General features: G+C 37.3%; 1 protein-coding gene and 1 long non-coding RNA gene across 2 annotated transcripts; both read left to right on the forward strand.

Moving 5' to 3' along the window:
* The first annotated feature begins 4,318 nt into the window (after positions 1-4,318).
* Positions 4,319-8,562, forward strand: LOC121979584. Its single transcript, XR_006111411.1, has 2 exons — positions 4,319-5,129; positions 5,380-8,562. It is a non-coding gene; the product is annotated as an uncharacterized LOC121979584 (long non-coding RNA).
* A 2,536-nt stretch (positions 8,563-11,098) lies between these two features.
* Positions 11,099-16,718, forward strand: LOC121979591 (5-methyltetrahydropteroyltriglutamate--homocysteine methyltransferase 2). Its single transcript, XM_042531589.1, has 13 exons — positions 11,099-11,247; positions 12,339-12,692; positions 12,779-12,866; positions 13,448-13,575; positions 13,669-13,860; positions 13,934-14,136; positions 14,220-14,383; positions 14,739-14,819; positions 14,896-15,062; positions 15,161-15,266; positions 15,573-15,823; positions 15,919-16,120; positions 16,196-16,718. The coding sequence occupies exons 1-13, from the start codon at positions 11,168-11,170 to the stop codon at positions 16,562-16,564; spliced, it is 2,385 nt and encodes a 794-aa protein (XP_042387523.1). The 5' UTR covers positions 11,099-11,167; the 3' UTR covers positions 16,565-16,718.
* The last annotated feature ends 474 nt before the right edge of the window (positions 16,719-17,192 follow it).

The raw sequence follows: 17,192 nt of genomic DNA on the forward strand, positions 1-17,192 counted from the left end.
AGTGCAAGTATGGCGTAAGTTTCAACCTCTAATTCAGATGACGATGATTCGTCCCATGTCACCTTTAGGTTCTCGTGTTTCGTTCGGGTTGGTCTTTTATTCTAGTCCTTCTCCTTCAATTTTGGGCAGTTGTCCTTGATGTGACTTTTATCATAGTTGTAGCATTTAATTTTCCTAAGATGCTTCTTGGCCTATGACTTGTTAAAACTGTTAGACTTAATTTTTTAAAAAAAAATTCTTACCATGAAAGTCACTTCATCTTCGTCGAGTGAAGAATCTAACTCCGATTCATCCTTCTTGTTGCCTTTTTATGTCAAGTTCCAACTTGGCTCTTTTTCTTTTCTTGTATCTGTACGTCTAGACTCGTGTAATTCTAATGTGAAGAATAAATATTCTAAGTACTTACCTCTAGATCCTTTGAGATATAGTAGACATCTACTATTGAAGTCCATTTTGGAGTTCTAGGAAAAACGTTAAGTGCATAACGAACTGAGCCCCGATTTGTTATCAATTCGCCGAGGTTGGTAAGTCCAGTAATTAGCTCATTAATCTTTACATGTAGTTGAGCCACCGTTTTTCCTTTTCCCATTTAGAGGTTTGTCAACTGGCTTTGAAGAATATCCCATCTTGCTAGCTTTGCTTCTGATGTGCTTTCATGAAGCTCTAGAAACTTCTTCCAAAGTTCTTTGGTCGAGGTGTAACTTTTGATGCAGTTGACTTCTTGAGGTAGTAACATACTTAGCAGGTAGTATTCTGCTTTGCTATTGGCTACGAAGTTATTTTGCTCATTCTTTGTCCAAAGGTATTCTTCTTTTTTTCTTCTCCTTGCTTTAGTAGGTGATTAGTCCTTCTAGAATGATCTGGGGTATAATACAAATTGTCAGTCCTGATACGACCAGTAAGAGGGGATGAATTGCCTGAAATTATAAGTATACACTTCCTCGATTTTTCCACTTAAGTTAGACAAACACTTAATAAAGGAAAACAAAAAAGCATAAAAAGTAAATACGAGACAATCAAATTTACTTGGTTGACAATCAAAAGATTGCTAGTCCAAGGCAATGTCAACTCACTAAGATCTCCTTCTACGAGCGAATCCTCGGAGGCAGAGAAGCCTCGTACACGCGTTGAAAGCACAACTATGAAAAATAGAATAATAAATTTGAAGTACAAAAATTGATATCTCAAATGAAGAGAACCAGAGTTTTATTTATAGCCTACTGGTCGAATGAGCCATTTTGCTAACATGACATCTCTGGGTGCATGGACCCGATCTCGATGCCCCTAGCTGTGTACCTTATCTATCGCAACGGTTACTCAACGATGTGATGATAAAATTCATCCTTGTCCTAGTGTTTGGACCAGTTCAGGAGCCCAGAGTGCTGCTGACGTAGACCTGAAAGTGATCCATGGTAACAACTTTGCAACGAGGCACCTGTTCGGCACCGAGGCGGTTCGAGCGCCCAGACCCCTCTCTGTGCACCTGGACAAGATCAACTCAGAGTTGATTTTGTCCGGCTTTGACTCTGATTGCTTGGGTGATTCTCCCACCATCCAGAGTTGAGCTCAGCGAACCCAACTCCGGCCTTCTCTCCTCGAGCAGTCTTTCGCTCTGACTTCTCATCCCTTAGAAGCATCATGTCTGTCCTTCTCGTCCACCGATGTACTCTTCTGCAACACCTCGTCTCTCGGATGCACCGAATCCGTTGACTCGCTTCTCTTGCCATCCTTCTTGCTAGCCGCGTCTTTTGTTTGACTGCTTGTATTCCGAAGTTCTTGCACATTTAGACACAAGGATCAAATCTAACAGGACCTAATTTAATCTGGTTGATCACATCAAAACTTACCTGGAGTACTTACAACCTCTTGCTTGGACTGAGATTTTAATGTGTTCTATAAAATCGGGTATGATCATATTAAAGTTTGGGCATAAATAAGTGATGCCCAGATTACTATTCATATCAACTTCAATAAGTACAATAATTGCTTTGTCATTACTAGAAAACCTAGAGTCATAGAGAACTAAAAAGACTTTAGCTCATATACTTTTTCTAATAAATCCTCTAATGCCAAACATAATTAGTCCTAAATGAATATAATTATGTTTGCGTTGCAAGAGTGTTCTTGTTGTATCTTTAGTCATAAGTGTAAAACGTTATTCAGCTCTATTTGGAAAATAAAGTGGTTGTGTTCTGTGATGTTGGTAAAGTATTGTGGAAAATGATAACAATCCTTGATTGTATATCTTTCTTGGATTAAGAATATTTAATTATTCATTAGAAAAAATATCTAAATTTTATTCAATATCAATAAGTTCTTCTAATTGGTAGGTAGCAACTTTATCATTTAGGTAAAGTAGTTAAAATTCTATTTGGTTGTCTTAATGTTTATGAAGGTCCTACAGAAGGCTCAGTGTGGGTTCAAGTGTGTGGATTTATTGGTGAAATTTTTGTTTTGTTCTTTTGTATATGTAAGAAACTTGTAAATACTAGGTAATTATCTTAGAACATTTTCCTAGATAAAATTTACTAAGGTCTTTATTTAAATTGCCTAAGGCTTCTTCAAGATTAGTTGCCTCAGTATTTTTGTGAAGATGACTTAAATTGTTACTAATTGATTTTCTAAAATCGTAAGGCGATAGTATAAGGATGTAAGCAAAGCTGAGATAGTATTGTTTTGTTGTAGTAAGATTTTATCTCCTTGTCCTACTAATGTAGAATTACAATAACCGATTTCTTTGATTTTAGTAAATTGTTATGAGAATTTAAGAGTATCTTTGTAATAAGTATTTTTATATTGTACTTTGTTCATGTAAATAATTACTTTGAAATAGGTAGTGGTCGCTAGAATCTTAAAAGCTCTTATACTAATTTTTTTCTATGCTTTCGTAGAAGTTGGTTTTCTAAATTGCAGGTGGTTATTTGTTTTTTTTAATGTTTTCTAAGAAGTTTTATATATATGTTTCATCGAAGTTATCTATGCTTTGGTAGAAGTTGGTTCTTTAAGTTGTATGTAGTTATAGAGCTATCAGACGTGCCAATTCGTGGCGGGACGGGTCGGTCCGTGGCGGAGCGGGTCGGCCCGTGGTGGGCTAATCATTTGGCGGGGCGGGGCGGGCCAACCCGTCAACTTGGCGGGTTGGAAAATTTCCAACCCAACCCATTCTAAGACGGGTTGCGGGTTTGACGGGCCAACCCGCGGGCCCATTAAAATTTTTTTAAAAAAATTTCATATCTTCAACATTTTACTTCGAAAAAATTTTCTACAATTAAATGTATACATAAACATGTATTTTAAATATAAATGAACATAAACGAGTATTTATGTTGGATGAAAAATACTATTTTTATTTCAAAATTATAACAAAGAAAGATAATAAATTGACCTAAAACTTAGCTTACATGTGTTTTTCAACCCGCGGGCCAACCCAAGCCCGAGCGGGCCGACCCGCGCGGGTCGCGGGCCTAGGCGGGTCGGTCCACGGCGGTCTTGGGTTGATAAAATTCCAACCCAACTTGCTTAAATTATTTGGCGAGGCGGGCCAACCCGACAGGTCCAACTCAAATTGACGACTCTATGTGGTTATATATAATTTAATTGGATATGGATAAGATTTTACTATACCTCCTCCATATTCGATTATTGAAATATTCATATTCGATTATCTGATTATTTAATCGGATCTAGAAAATCTCTACATATCCTCCTCTTTCATTCGGATTAGATATCAAATTCAAAAAAAATTCCTATCCCTAGGTACATCTATCTCTCATAGCCTTTGCTAGTTGAAAAGATTTGGATGAAATGGTTTTTTGATCAAAATTCATATAAAAGGGTTTGGGAACTATGGTGAGAGAAGTTTTCAGGGAGGAAACTCAAAATTGAAATGAAATGGAGGAAATAAAGGTTCTTTATAAATCCCAAGTCTAACATCTTTGTTTTTTATTCCCTTCCTTTTATTCAACATTATTCTTTCAAACTTTCCATTATTCTTCTCTCCAAGTTTTAAAAGGCGTTAGATATTAGGTCTATTATTGAGTCCTTTTAGTTTAACAAACGCTAGTGCCTAGCTCGAACTTGACTTCCTTTATCAATTTTTTTTTTAATATAGTTTGTGTAAAATCAACCTTTGCTAAATTTCATTAGATTTACTATTTCTATTTAGATACCATTTTAATTCATTTGAAAATTCTTCAAATTTTATTGCATATCAATTTTGTTTTTACTATATTTCGCATTGTCTTTGCTTTGCCATTTTTGTGTTGGGCCGTCCTATTTCGTCGCTCGTGGTCGTGATATAGTAGTCACGTGACACGCCTCCTGAGACTGACTGAACGAACCATCGTCCTGCCGCGGTCCGCTTTCCTTTTCCTAAACCCTAGCCGGAGCTGCCCTGACACCCTGGAAGCGAGAGGGAATGCGATCTCCAGCCATGGCTATCTTCAAGGGCTCGTGCTGCATCACATCAACTACCGCTTTCGCGTCATTCGTAGTCGTCCAGAAGGACCAGAACGATCTCCACTTCCCGGGCAAATTATGGTCTTCGACCGAGATGAAGTGACGAACCTTGTTATCGGCTATCGCATGAAGTTCTCGAATATGCTTCCTACATTGGTAGGCTCTACAAAGCCTAGCGAACAGAATGAGGACCGCGGCACCTTCGTCCTTGCATGACCGCTCTGGGGATACAACGGCATATCACGCTCCAGTTGGTGCCTAGTTGTCAGCGCCGCTTGCAGCTTGCCCTCTGGTTGTTCGCATACCTGTGCCAGGGCAGATGCCTGTATTCCCTAGCCTGCTCATATGCGCAAGTTCAGTTTGCTGCCATGCCTGGCACTCTACCACTGCCTTTCTTGGCCCCAACACCATAGTTTGGCGGATGCATGTTGGGGACCGCTTCAGACGACGAGACATGTTGATTTTTGAAGAAGATTTCAACTACATGTTTTGTTCTGTCATGTTGGTGTTGTTAGGAGTCCTACATCCAAAGGTAGGGAGGTCATAAAGGGATTTATAACCAAGTCACGCCATATACATCTTGCACATGGTGCATGGATGTGACCGTGCATGAGTTTGTGTTAGCCAACACACACTTGGGCGGCCGGGGTGTGCACATTACCGGCTTGGACGTAAGTAGCATAACCAATTCTTCATGTATATGATAAGTTTAGTTCTATCATGCTTGTATAAATTGATCAAATCTGTTGTTTATAAATACAAAAGTTTCCAGTTCCAAAAGTATTCTTCTTCTATATATTCTGACAGTGTTATTCTTCTTTATGTCTCAATTAGAAACTCTTCATATTCATTTACTAGAGGCCTTTTGGAAATTCATAATTCGTTATGTTTTACATTGTTGAATGTATCTATTTTAAACAGGTTGGTTGTCGGATATTGGGCGGGTTGGCACATTTTGTTCACTGTTGGTGACAATATTTTTTCAAAGAGGCTTGCTGTTGCTTCAATCAGGTAAACTTCCTCTCTAACATTGCTTCTATTTTACTTGTATTAGTTTCATTTTACACTGTATTGGTTTGTTGTTTGATTTTATTGGTTAAAGTTCTCTTGGATCAATTCAGTTATAACAACTTTAGAGAGAATAGGTCATTTAATTCTGTAAAAAGGTGAAGGCAAACCTTCTGATCATGACTTTGCCAACAAATAAATGTTTGGTCAACAGCTTTAGGTCTCTTTTTTACATATAGAATTGGTCTTGATTCCTCTTATAAACTAGAGTTTAAATGTATTAAGACCCTTGCAGAGTTCAAACAGAGGGATTATTTATGTGATGAACATATTCTTTTACATGGACACATTACAACTGTTTACAAGGGATCAAACAGAGTAAAACGAATATTGTCATGACAGAAAGTTTCAACTCTATAATTTTTTTATTTTTGCTTTGATATTTTTCAAAGATATTATTTGTGCAAAAAAAAAACATAGTTTAAATAGTCACTATTCTCTCTAAACTTGTTCTGAACAATTTAATAAAAATCTATTAAGGGACAAATTTAACTGAGAGCCCAAAATCAAAACAAGAACGGACCCTTGCAATGTAAATCAAGTGTAATCATTGATAAAATAGAAACAAAACTAGAGAGAAAGTTTATCTGGTTGAAGTATTGGCAAGTCTATTCTCTTTAGAGAGTATCTGGTTGAAGTTTATATGAATTTCCTATGAGATCCAACAATCAATTTGCCTTACATAGGTGCACGCCAAGAGGTAAAACAAATATACTGTTAATCACCAAAGAGAGCTCCCAATTTTTCAAGTCATGGATTGGATTCATTCAAGGGAGCTGTTCAACGATAGGACTGATCTAACTATGAATTCATCCAAGACTGATACATTGGAATTGAGAAAAACTGGATACAAAAAGGGTCCTTTTCAAAGTGATCTTTTTTTTTTAAAAAAAAAGGTAGAAATATTTTTCTAAAAACTCGTTCTTGTGTGTATGGGCTTGGCTCCATGTGTTTGTGTGTGCGTACATGATTGGCCAAGCCAACCCTCACCCATGTATATCCAGGGCCCATTCAAGGGATTTTTTATAAGTTTGTTTATGCCTCATCTATTTTTTGGATATGGGACTTAAATCAACCACAAACCATGATTCGAATAAGCCATTTAGTTGAAATCTCCTCTTAAAACCCTAGGTGGTCCTTTATCTAGGGATGAGATCCAACATGCCTGTTTTAATGCCACCATTGGTGCGTATTTCAGTCCTATGTTTTCAAATGCCAACAAGATTGAGGATTCTACCATAGTTTGCCTGGCACACAGGTCCCTGTGTTTGTCCCACCGCAACCTGGATACAACCTCCACCTTCTCTGAAGCAGCGGTATCATGGACAAAAATCAGCAGTCCATTAGCTAGCTTGAAAAGTAATCATCATAATTGTGTGGAATAATATCTGCCATTGCTGATGTCTACCTTGTTTATTTCCTGACTGTCTCTCCAACAGTAGTTATTATGATTTGGAATTCAGAATAGAGAAAACAGGTAAAAAGAGTATTGAATAGGAAAACATATAGGGTTTAGACTTTAGAAGATAAAGCTTACAAGGAGTTAACTATGTTACCTGGAAAGTAGAAAATTTGTTTGGTGATTGTGAATTCTTCTTTTATATTTTCTTGTCATCTCACCGATGGAAAGTTTCTTTTCACTCTTCCAATTGATAATTACATTGTTTTGTTCTTCCTGTTTTTCCTGATATAAGACCAAATTGTTATACCAAAATAGAGCTAATGTGGCAACGGACATAAAAGATCTTGTGCTAGTTTTTAGGGTTTGAAGGACGAGGCTTGTGTGGTAAATTGACAGAGCTGCATCTTATTTTGCATGCTATAGTGGAGATGGTGGTCACTTCATTTTTTTTGCTTATGCTAGAGGAGCTTCCGTACACTTAAGGCTGGTTAGAATATGAACTGATTGGGGGAAAATTATGCATATAACAGTGCAGTTTTTGTTGTTTTTGAATTGCTTTTCCTTTTTTTTTTCTGCCTGATTCCTATAATTACTTATTAAGTTTATATCTTTTCTTTGAATCTGATTTCGCTGATTGGTTGATTGCTTTTTAAATTTGCCTCAGTCCATGGTTGTGGGGTTCTTTGGAATTGGAAATTTTTACCTGCATTCCATTTTTGGTAAATAAAGTTACCCACTTATCATTTGCATATTGGGTGCATTATGCACATCAGACTTGAGGTATGAACTAGGTCTAGATATCTGGCCACCTCAACCACGATGATGGGGGTACGTTGACTACAAAATCTAATATGTCAACTGGATTAGGGAACTAGCGGTGCTAGATGGTTGTAGTTTCCAAACTGTACTAGAGATTTGTACAGTTTCCAGCAAGCAACCAAAAGCGAATTACAATGCATTTTAATTTTGAATTTGTTAATGTTATATCAGTGGACATTAACAAGTTCTATGACATTGCAACATCTTTATAGTTTTTCTAGTTTACTTCTTTTCATGCTCCTTATTTATATTTTCACTGCAGCATATTGAGATGCTTCTTTACAATTTCTTCACACTGGCTTTGGTTTTGAATATAATAAAATATATTCTCTATCTTTTACTAATTAAAAATTAATTTGGTTTATCCAATGAATTGAGAATATTGAAATTCTTCTTTCTTGCTCTCTAATCCTTTTTTCCGTTCCAATTATTTTTTTTTTCAATATGTCCGAGATATTTCTTATAGGAAAAGCTTTGAATTACATCAAAGTATTGCACATGTATCTGAACTTCCATGCGTTCTCTTATCCATGAATCTTAAGCCATATCATTAGTATACCTAACCAGAAAACTCAGTGGTGGACCTATTTCAAGTTCCAAGGCTTATACACCTCTTGATCTACAAAATGATCAGTATTATGCTCTACTGACATGTCGCTTTTCTTCCACCTGGAGAACTATGCAACATTTGCTTGCAGATGTAATTTCATGCGGTTTGCACGAGCATAGGTAACTGAGCTTTATCGAACTGAATATCAATTTGTTCATTAATCTCCAGTTCATTTACAGCTTGAAATAAAATTGATTTGTGTGTGTGTGTGATTGTTCATTAATCTCCGGTTCATTTACAGCTTGAAATAAAATTGATTTGTGTGTGTGTGTGTGTGTGCGTGTGTGTGTGTGTGTGACATTTTAAGGCAGGCAACAAGAGAAAATCCAAAACTCACTCAACTGTCGCTTATCATGTGATTTCCAAAACAAAAAAAATGGAAATCTGAGACTAAAGTAAAATAAAACCCATAACAATAAAATCTAAAAAAAAATAACATAACGACAAGATTTGGATGTCTCAGAATGATATAATAATTTTACTTTTATATCCAAATTTAATCAGCTCAATGCAAATTAACCAAACTTTTAACCGAGTTGATGAAATATATCCATATCAAGGGCAAAGCACAAACTCATTTCATTGGTAAGAAAAGAGAATAACATTAGAAAAGTTTATGTTCAAAAACTAGAATAATGAAAATGGAAAAGTTGCAAAATCACTTGTTAGTCAATGGATGAATAATTAAGTATTTCCTCCTTCCACGATTCGTATTTAATATCTATATAGGAAAGTTGGTAGATTAGATATAAAAACATGTGTGGGTATAATTGTTCAATTTAGTTGGGAATTAATCTCGTCCGTCCATGATCACTTTTTATTAATAAATTATTGATGATCATGAGTAAGTTCTACCGCATTGCTAATAATTTATCAGGAATAATTGCGCTTAAGTTGACTTTTTAATTGAACAAATAAGTATAAATTCCATCCAAATTGTTGGAGATATTAGTTGTTGGACTTTACCTACCCATTAAAAGGGTTGTAATTCGATAGCACAACAAGTATCAAATTTTCATTGAAAGATTGTTGGAGAGGAGTAACCTTTTTTTTGTTGTACCTGAGATTGAGTGTTTGATAAATTAGGCTAGGTAGATATATGTAGCAATCGTTGTTGTTGGGACTAGCACAATTTAATACAACACAATTCATACTTCACTCAAAGGCTTCGTTTTTTTTAATTAAAAAAAAAAGAAAATTACTAGTTTTCAATATGGGGATTTTTTTAAGAAAAATTGAACCTTTTCTTTAATATTGAAGGAATAGGATGGCTCGACCACACCTTTGTTTTGGCTCATTGAAACCAAAACCACCTTGGAAGATTGCACATCCACGTGCAGTTAACATGTAGCTTTGGATTGATCTGACCGACACAACTTTCCAGCTCGCTCTTCAACTCTGTAACCTTGCATCATGATATGGTACCACTCCATATGTCGGCCACATTCCTGCATCAGTTCAAAAAATCAGTGTTCCCTCTGTTTTTGTTTTTCATAGTTAAAAAACCTCCTGACGTGTGCTGTTAAAGAAACAAACTGCAGGGACAGCAACGAAGTGGGGCTTCCACGAGGCAAACTGTGAGGCACAATTATTTAGTCATTATTTTAAAAATTAATAATAATTTATTATTTATTTTTTTCATATTAATCTTGGGACGAATTGATAGTAATATTAGGGACGAATATATTTATCTTTTATCATCTTAAGACACAAGTGTTATGAGATGAACTGCGAGTGACTACGGTGAGACGGGCCGTGTCATGCTGGGCAGCAAGCCTTGTAATGAAGTAGGTTGAGGCGACACGTCTAGTTGTTGATGCAACGAGTGAGGCCTGGCTTGAAGAAGAAGACAAGGTCAGTCGTCTCATGCATCTCTCATTCTGAAGCTTTTTGCCAAGCGATCAATGTGCATTAATTTTACAAATTAAGCATCAGCTTCGGGAGCATGTTGGTCAACTTTCGTGACTCTATATGTCATTCGAGTTGGTATGTGGTGGGATGTTTGTCACATGAGGTCGCGGGGTCGAAACTCAGGGTAGTCGGGGCGTAAATTTTCGGTCCCTGTGCAACTCACCCCATCTGTCACATGCTCACTCAGGATGTTGTGATTTATCTCCCTCATGATGACCTTGGGTCAGGTACGATGGAGACGCTGGGGGCGAACGATTTCGCCTTTTGTCACATGTTGGCCAACTTTCGTTCTACATCCATCTGTGAAAGAATAATGAATCGATTGGTTCAGAAAGTGCTAGCCAAGTCATGAAACCTACTCCATTGACAATGGCGTATCACTGCTTCACCAACCCCCTTCACCTACCGCGAAAGGGATCTCTCATTGACCATCCGATCCCATCAAAATATAATCTCAGTCGTCAGTAATTAATTATCAAATGGATAAAGGAGCCTCTGTACACCTACTACCTTCCTTCACTTTTGGCATAGGAACATTAGAATTTATTCAAATATCTACGACTCTATACGAGAAACTACTAGACGATTAACAAATGGATGGATGATTGAATTATTTTTTATGTAATTTTTATATTAAAGCATTATTTTTACCTTTTACCCACGAAATGAATGGAAAAAAGACGTTCATGTGCATGTGAACTGTTTTAATAAATTAGGAAAATTGTAAATTTATATTGCTATTTACTCTATTTTTTAATGTATTCAGTTGTATTTGTTTGGTTTGGTTTAACTTTAAATTAGCTGGTGTCTTTTAAATTATAATTTTTTAATTTATTTTTTGGTTTGGTGTCGAGATATGGAATGCAGATCTGACTTCTAAGCGCTATTAATAGCGCTCCATGCCACCTCTCAAGCTCGCGCTTCTCTCTTCGCTATCCCTTGCCCCTCCTTGGTTCCCGTTCCTACTCCGCCGTCCAAGGTAAGCTTTCCTTGCTCGGGATTTACTCTTCTCCACTCGATCCTAGCTCTCTCGCTGTTATATTTTCCTTCTTTGCATCGAAGAAGAACCTCTTTAGGTCTGATTCGTCCGTGAAACGTCTTGACTTTGATTCTTGTCGAGGTTTTAGTTGGTTAGTATCCTTCGCTAACGCTCGAGGGTTTGATTTTTTAATATATATTTGGATCTTAACCATTCTTTCCTTTATTTGCCGAACTTTTACATTTATGCATCTGATCTTCACTATTGTTGCCGTCACTATTTTTTTTTGGATCAGTTCTGGATATCTACCACTAGATAATATTTGCACCCGGATCTGGGTTACATGTTTGATTTCTCTTAGTTTTGATCTCAAGCTGGTTGCCAAATCTTTCTGCTGAGTGATATGTTAGATCTGCATGTCTTTCTGTGCTTTTGATAATTAGTTCACTCAGATCTGGCTCTTTGACGTGCCATCGTTCCTCGGTATTTTACACTGTAGATCCGAGGTTGGTTAGTTTGCTGTGATTTAATTTACCTTTGTTGTCGGCTATGTTAACTTTTTTTTTTTTTTTGGCCATGCACTTCTCTATTGTAATCCTTGTGTTTGTTTGTATACCCGTGAGACATAGGTTGGGCTCCTTTTCTATCAATGTCTTGTAGTTGTTAACCGATGATTTCTTGTCCTGCTTTATTTTATCTCGATCTTTTACTTTTATCTCACATTTCTTAGTTACAATTAACCTCGCGTGTTGGTTTTCCAACACTCAAAAAACTACAGTGATATCTAGCGTTAATGGGTTTGTCTTGGACTAAGTTTTGATGGATGAGATAGCGATGTACAAAAGCCCAGTGATCTCACCAAATCGCCTTGGTTATTGTTGCCACACATTCTATTTCTTGGATTTCTAAGATGTTATGCACAAGTTAGTTCGATTAAGTTAAATTCAGCTGAGCTGGGTTTACTCTCTATCTATGGCTAACAAGAGCTAAATGTATTTGAGTTATATTCTGCTGAATCTAATTAGTTTGCGTTTTATGAAAATGTAGTGTTATTACTGAAGATTGTAGTTTCATTTTATTGTTATGTACAGAAAAATGGCATCGCACATTGTTGGATATCCTCGTATGGGTCCCAAGAGAGAGCTCAAATTTGCATTGGAGTCCTTTTGGGATGGGAAGAGCAGTGCCGATGATTTGCAAAAGGTTGCTACTGATCTCAGACGTGCCATTTGGAAGCAAATGGCTGATGCTGGCATCAAATACATTCCCAGCAATACTTTTTCTTATTATGATCAAGTGCTTGATACCACGGCAATGCTTGGTGCGGTTCCCGAGAGGTACAACTATACTGGTGGAGAGATTGGATTTGATACTTATTTCTCTATGGCCAGGGGAAATGCCTCTGTTCCTGCTATGGAGATGACCAAGTGGTTTGACACAAACTAGTAAGTCCTCTTCAGCTTCCTTCACCTAAATTGGTTTCTTCTGATTTTATTCTTTCTGATGATGCATTATTACATTTACTTTATAGCCATTTCATTGTCCCTGAGTTGGGCCCACACACAAAGTTCTCATACTCCTCTCACAAAGCAGTATCTGAATATAAAGAGGCAAAGGCGGTATGTATCTGATTCCTTCTTTTTTCCAACTAAACTGGAATTTTCTTGCTGACCTTTCTTATTCAGTTGTTCCAATTCTACCAGTATCTTTTTGACTCGTGCTGATGGAATTATGCTTGTCTTCTTTGTTAAATTTAAATTTGATTTATTTTGTATCTGATTGGAGGTTTATTGGAAGAGCCTAGAGTTCTACAAGGACATCAGAATGTCCAATATTTTGATGTTGCCTTGATCACCTACATTTTCATTTGATGATAAACTAGAAATATTTACGCGAATAATTTATTTTTGCCTATGGCTAAAGCTATCTTTTTGAATAAATCTATGTTCTATCACTTCTATGGGTATTAACTGGTCTTGTGGTCATGTTATCCTTTGTTGTCAAAGTGAGTGACTTGAAAATTCAATTGCACATTAAATTTTATTTGTACCACGAACTAGTTATACTAGTATATTATCTTTTTTGACATTCATGATTGATTTTTTTTTCTTCCTCAAATGTTTGGTATGGTTGAAGATTGTAAGAAGCTTATGCTACTTATTGATTGATCAACTTATTTGTCTGATTTTGTTATCCACAGTTGGGAATTGAGACTGCCCCTGTTCTAATTGGTCCTGTAACATACTTATTGCTGTCGAAACCTGCTAGAGGTGTTGAGAAGTCATTTTCTCCTCTTTCACTTCTTAACAGCATTCTTCCTGTTTACAAGTAAGGTTCTTAAACCAAGGCCTGCAATATTTATTGAGATTACTTTTTACATTATCATGTAGTGATAATTACAACAACACTGTAAAACAACAGGGAAGTTATTGCTGAGCTGAAAGAAGCTGGTGCTTCATGGATTCAGTTTGATGAGCCAACACTTGTCAAGGATCTTGAATCCTACCAGATAGAGGCATTCACAAAGGCCTATTCGGAACTAGAATCATCACTGTCTGGCTTAGATGTGCTTATTGAGACTTATTTTGCTGATGTGCCTGCAGAAACATACAAGTTAGTCTGCTCATATTGAGTGAAAAAGTATTGCATCTTCTTTGAAAGTTCATTTTTATTTTGAATTTTTCAGGACTATTACTGCTTTGAAGAGCGTCTCTGGTTTTGGTTTTGATCTTATCCGTGGAACAAAAACAGTTGACTTGATCAAGACTGTAGGCTTCCCTGCTGGAAAGTATCTTTTTGCTGGAGTTGTTGATGGTAGAAACATTTGGGCAAATGATCTTGCATCATCTCTCACCACCCTTGCTGCTCTTGAGGCCATTGTTGGCAAAGGTAATTTGGATAACTCTTGCACTCTTTCCAATTGCCATTGTATTGGAAAATGGCAGCTGACAGAATTTGTTAATTGCCTGTAGACAAGCTTGTTGTATCTACATCATGCTCACTCATGCACACTGCTGTGGACCTTGTCAATGAAACAAAATTAGATAATGAGATTAAGTCATGGCTTGCTTTTGCTGCTCAAAAAGTGGTTGAAGTGAATGCATTGGCTAAGGCGTTAGCTGGTCATAAGGATGAGGTAATTTTCCCTACAAAGATGATATTAGCTTTTAAGTTTCTTTGAAAGCCAAGGAAATTGATTTGGCTGGCCTTGCAATAGTTATCCGAAGAAGATAATCATATCTACCATTAGATTCTAGGAACACCAGTGTCATGTTAAATATCCGTAACATGAGATGCCAATTGATACATTTATAGGCTACCAGTGGTTCAGAAACATGTTTTTTTTTTGTTCCTTTACGCACTGGGTTTGGTTATAAATAGCACCTGGTTCTACTGTGATCTGCTTTTTATTCATGCCAAGTTCTACTTTTCACCATGCACAGATTTTATTAAATGTTTCTCTTATATTGTTTGTTCGTTTATATGAACAGGCTTTCTTCTCAGCCAATGCTGCTGCCCAGTCTTCAAGAAAGTCGTCTCCTAGGGTGACCAACCAAGAAGTTCAAAAAGCTGTAAGTATTTTATCCTGTGATTAATTTCTGGTTTCTCAGTAACTCCTAATAATTCGGTGATGGCATGGCACTATAGGCTGCTGCTTTGAAGGGCTCTGACCATCGCCGAGCCACCAATGTTAGTGCTAGGCTAGACGCACAGCAGAAGAAGCTTAACCTTCCAATTCTTCCTACAACCACAATTGGTTCATTCCCTCAGACGATGGATCTTCGCAGAGTCCGACGTGAATACAAGGCAAAGAAGTGGGTGCTGTAAAATGAATCCTCTTTCTAGTGTTTTTTTTCCTTTTTCTAAATACTCCTAGCATTTGTTGTATATTCATCACCATGTATATCTTCAGAATCTCTGAAGAGGAATATGTGAAGGCCATCACAGAGGAAATCAGCAAGGTTGTTAAACTCCAAGAAGAATTTGATATTGATGTTTTGGTCCACGGAGAGCCTGAGGTGAGCTTGCAAGCCATATCCTTTATTTATTTATTTATTTTTATTATAATCTGTGTCTAGGTTAAATCGTAGAGGTAGATGGATTTGCCCCAGTCTATTGGGTAAAACTGGGTGTATGCACATTCAAAAGTAGATCTTTAAAAAAATTCAAGCCATATTTTCTTGTTTCATATCGGGAATGTAGGAAAATGTTGCCAGCTTTTCATTTGTTAGTTTTTGATAGTCACAAGTAGCATCCGGTCTCTTTTTTCTACTTTGGTTCAACTTTTATCCAATGTCAGTCAAAATTTTACCTTTTCATTGCAGAGAAATGACATGGTTGAATATTTCGGAGAACAACTTTCGGGCTTTGCATTCACTGTCAACGGTTGGGTGCAATCTTATGGTTCACGTTGTGTTAAGCCTCCCATCATTTACGGTGATGTTAGCCGTCCCACCGCCATGACAGTTTTCTGGTCTAAACTGGCCCAAAGCATGACTGCTCGCCCAATGAAGGGTATGTTGACAGGTCCCGTCACAATTCTCAACTGGTCCTTTGTTAGGAATGACCAACCCAGGTAAAGCCAGTTTCTCTATAAATCCCATTGATAAATTGTTAGATTACATCAAAATTATCTTAAAATTGCATAAATACAATTGCTTCCTGTATCAGGTTTGAGACTTGCTACCAGATTGCTCTTGCTATAAAGAAAGAGGTTGAGGATTTAGAAGCGGCTGGTATACAGGTTATTCAAATCGATGAAGCAGCTCTTCGTGAAGGCCTTCCTCTCCGCAAGTCTGAGGAAGCTTTCTATTTGGACTGGGCTGTTCATTCCTTCAGAATTACAAACTGTGGTGTTCAGGACACGACTCAGGTTCCCCATCTTACTCTTCCTCCTGAAGTAGTTGCACCTTGTGTCATTGTCTAACCATTCATCCTTTACGTACAGATCCACACTCACATGTGCTACTCTAACTTCAATGACATCATCCATTCCATCATTGACATGGATGCTGATGTGATCACAATCGAGAACTCCCGGTCTGATGAGAAGCTTCTGTCCGTGTTTCGTGAGGGAGTCAAGTACGGAGCTGGCATTGGCCCAGGTGTGTATGACATCCACTCTCCTAGGATTCCGACCACTGAAGAGATTGCTGACCGCATCAACAAAATGCTTGCTGTGCTCGAGACTAACATCCTCTGGGTCAACCCGGACTGCGGGCTCAAGACTCGCAAGTATGCCGAAGTCAAGCCTGCACTTACCAACATGGTTGCCGCGGCCAAGCTCCTCCGCACCCAATTGGCCAGCGCTAAGTGAGAGACGCCCCAACTTTTTCGTGATATTTCTTAATAACGTTGTTGGTGTGAGCCATTTATAAATTGGTCAAATGTTTCGCGTCTTGCTAGAATTTTGTAGTACCGTCTGTTCAAGTGTTTCAGCTTAATGAATTCTCGTGATTCTTGCTTGATAACTGATTCAAGATGATCCAAATGAGTCGATTCACACAAGTTAGTATATTTATCGTTTGTGCATTTTAAAATATCAATTATAACTTTATATGATAATATTTCTGTTTGCATCATTGTTTTCTCATGTCGATAATAGTTTTCACCATTGCATTGATAAGCCCTATTTGGTACTCATTTTCTTCAAGTGTTTAATGAGTGGAAATAAGATGTTCAACCTGAGGATGCAGATGGGTAGAAATTTAAACGGACAAGATCAATTACCTTATGGCAACTCTTCGAGAAGCTGTATCCTCGAAGCTCTATAATGGAGATCTAAAAACTACAAGAGACATATGAGAGATGTTTTTCTTTCGTTATTTCTGACTGTCACATCATCTTAATCTTGAGCTATCACATCATCTCTTGATCCATAATCTTGAGCTATCACGTCATCTCTTGATCCATTCGTCATAATCCGTATCATTATCCGAGTCAAA

The sequence above is a fragment of the Zingiber officinale genome, chromosome 1B, assembly GCF_018446385.1.
Source record: "Zingiber officinale cultivar Zhangliang chromosome 1B, Zo_v1.1, whole genome shotgun sequence".
NCBI lineage: Eukaryota > Viridiplantae > Streptophyta > Magnoliopsida > Zingiberales > Zingiberaceae > Zingiber > Zingiber officinale.

Coding starts and splice junctions, on each gene's coding strand:
- LOC121979591 (XM_042531589.1), top strand. CDS start 11,168: ATGCCACCTCTCAAGCTCGCGCTTCTCTCTTCGCTATCCCTTGCCCCT. Junction 12,693..12,778: donor AAGTGGTTTGACACAAACTA/GTAAGTCCTCTT, acceptor TTTACTTTATAG/CCATTTCATTGTCCCTGAGT. Junction 15,063..15,160: donor CGTGAATACAAGGCAAAGAA/GTGGGTGCTGTA, acceptor GTATATCTTCAG/AATCTCTGAAGAGGAATATG.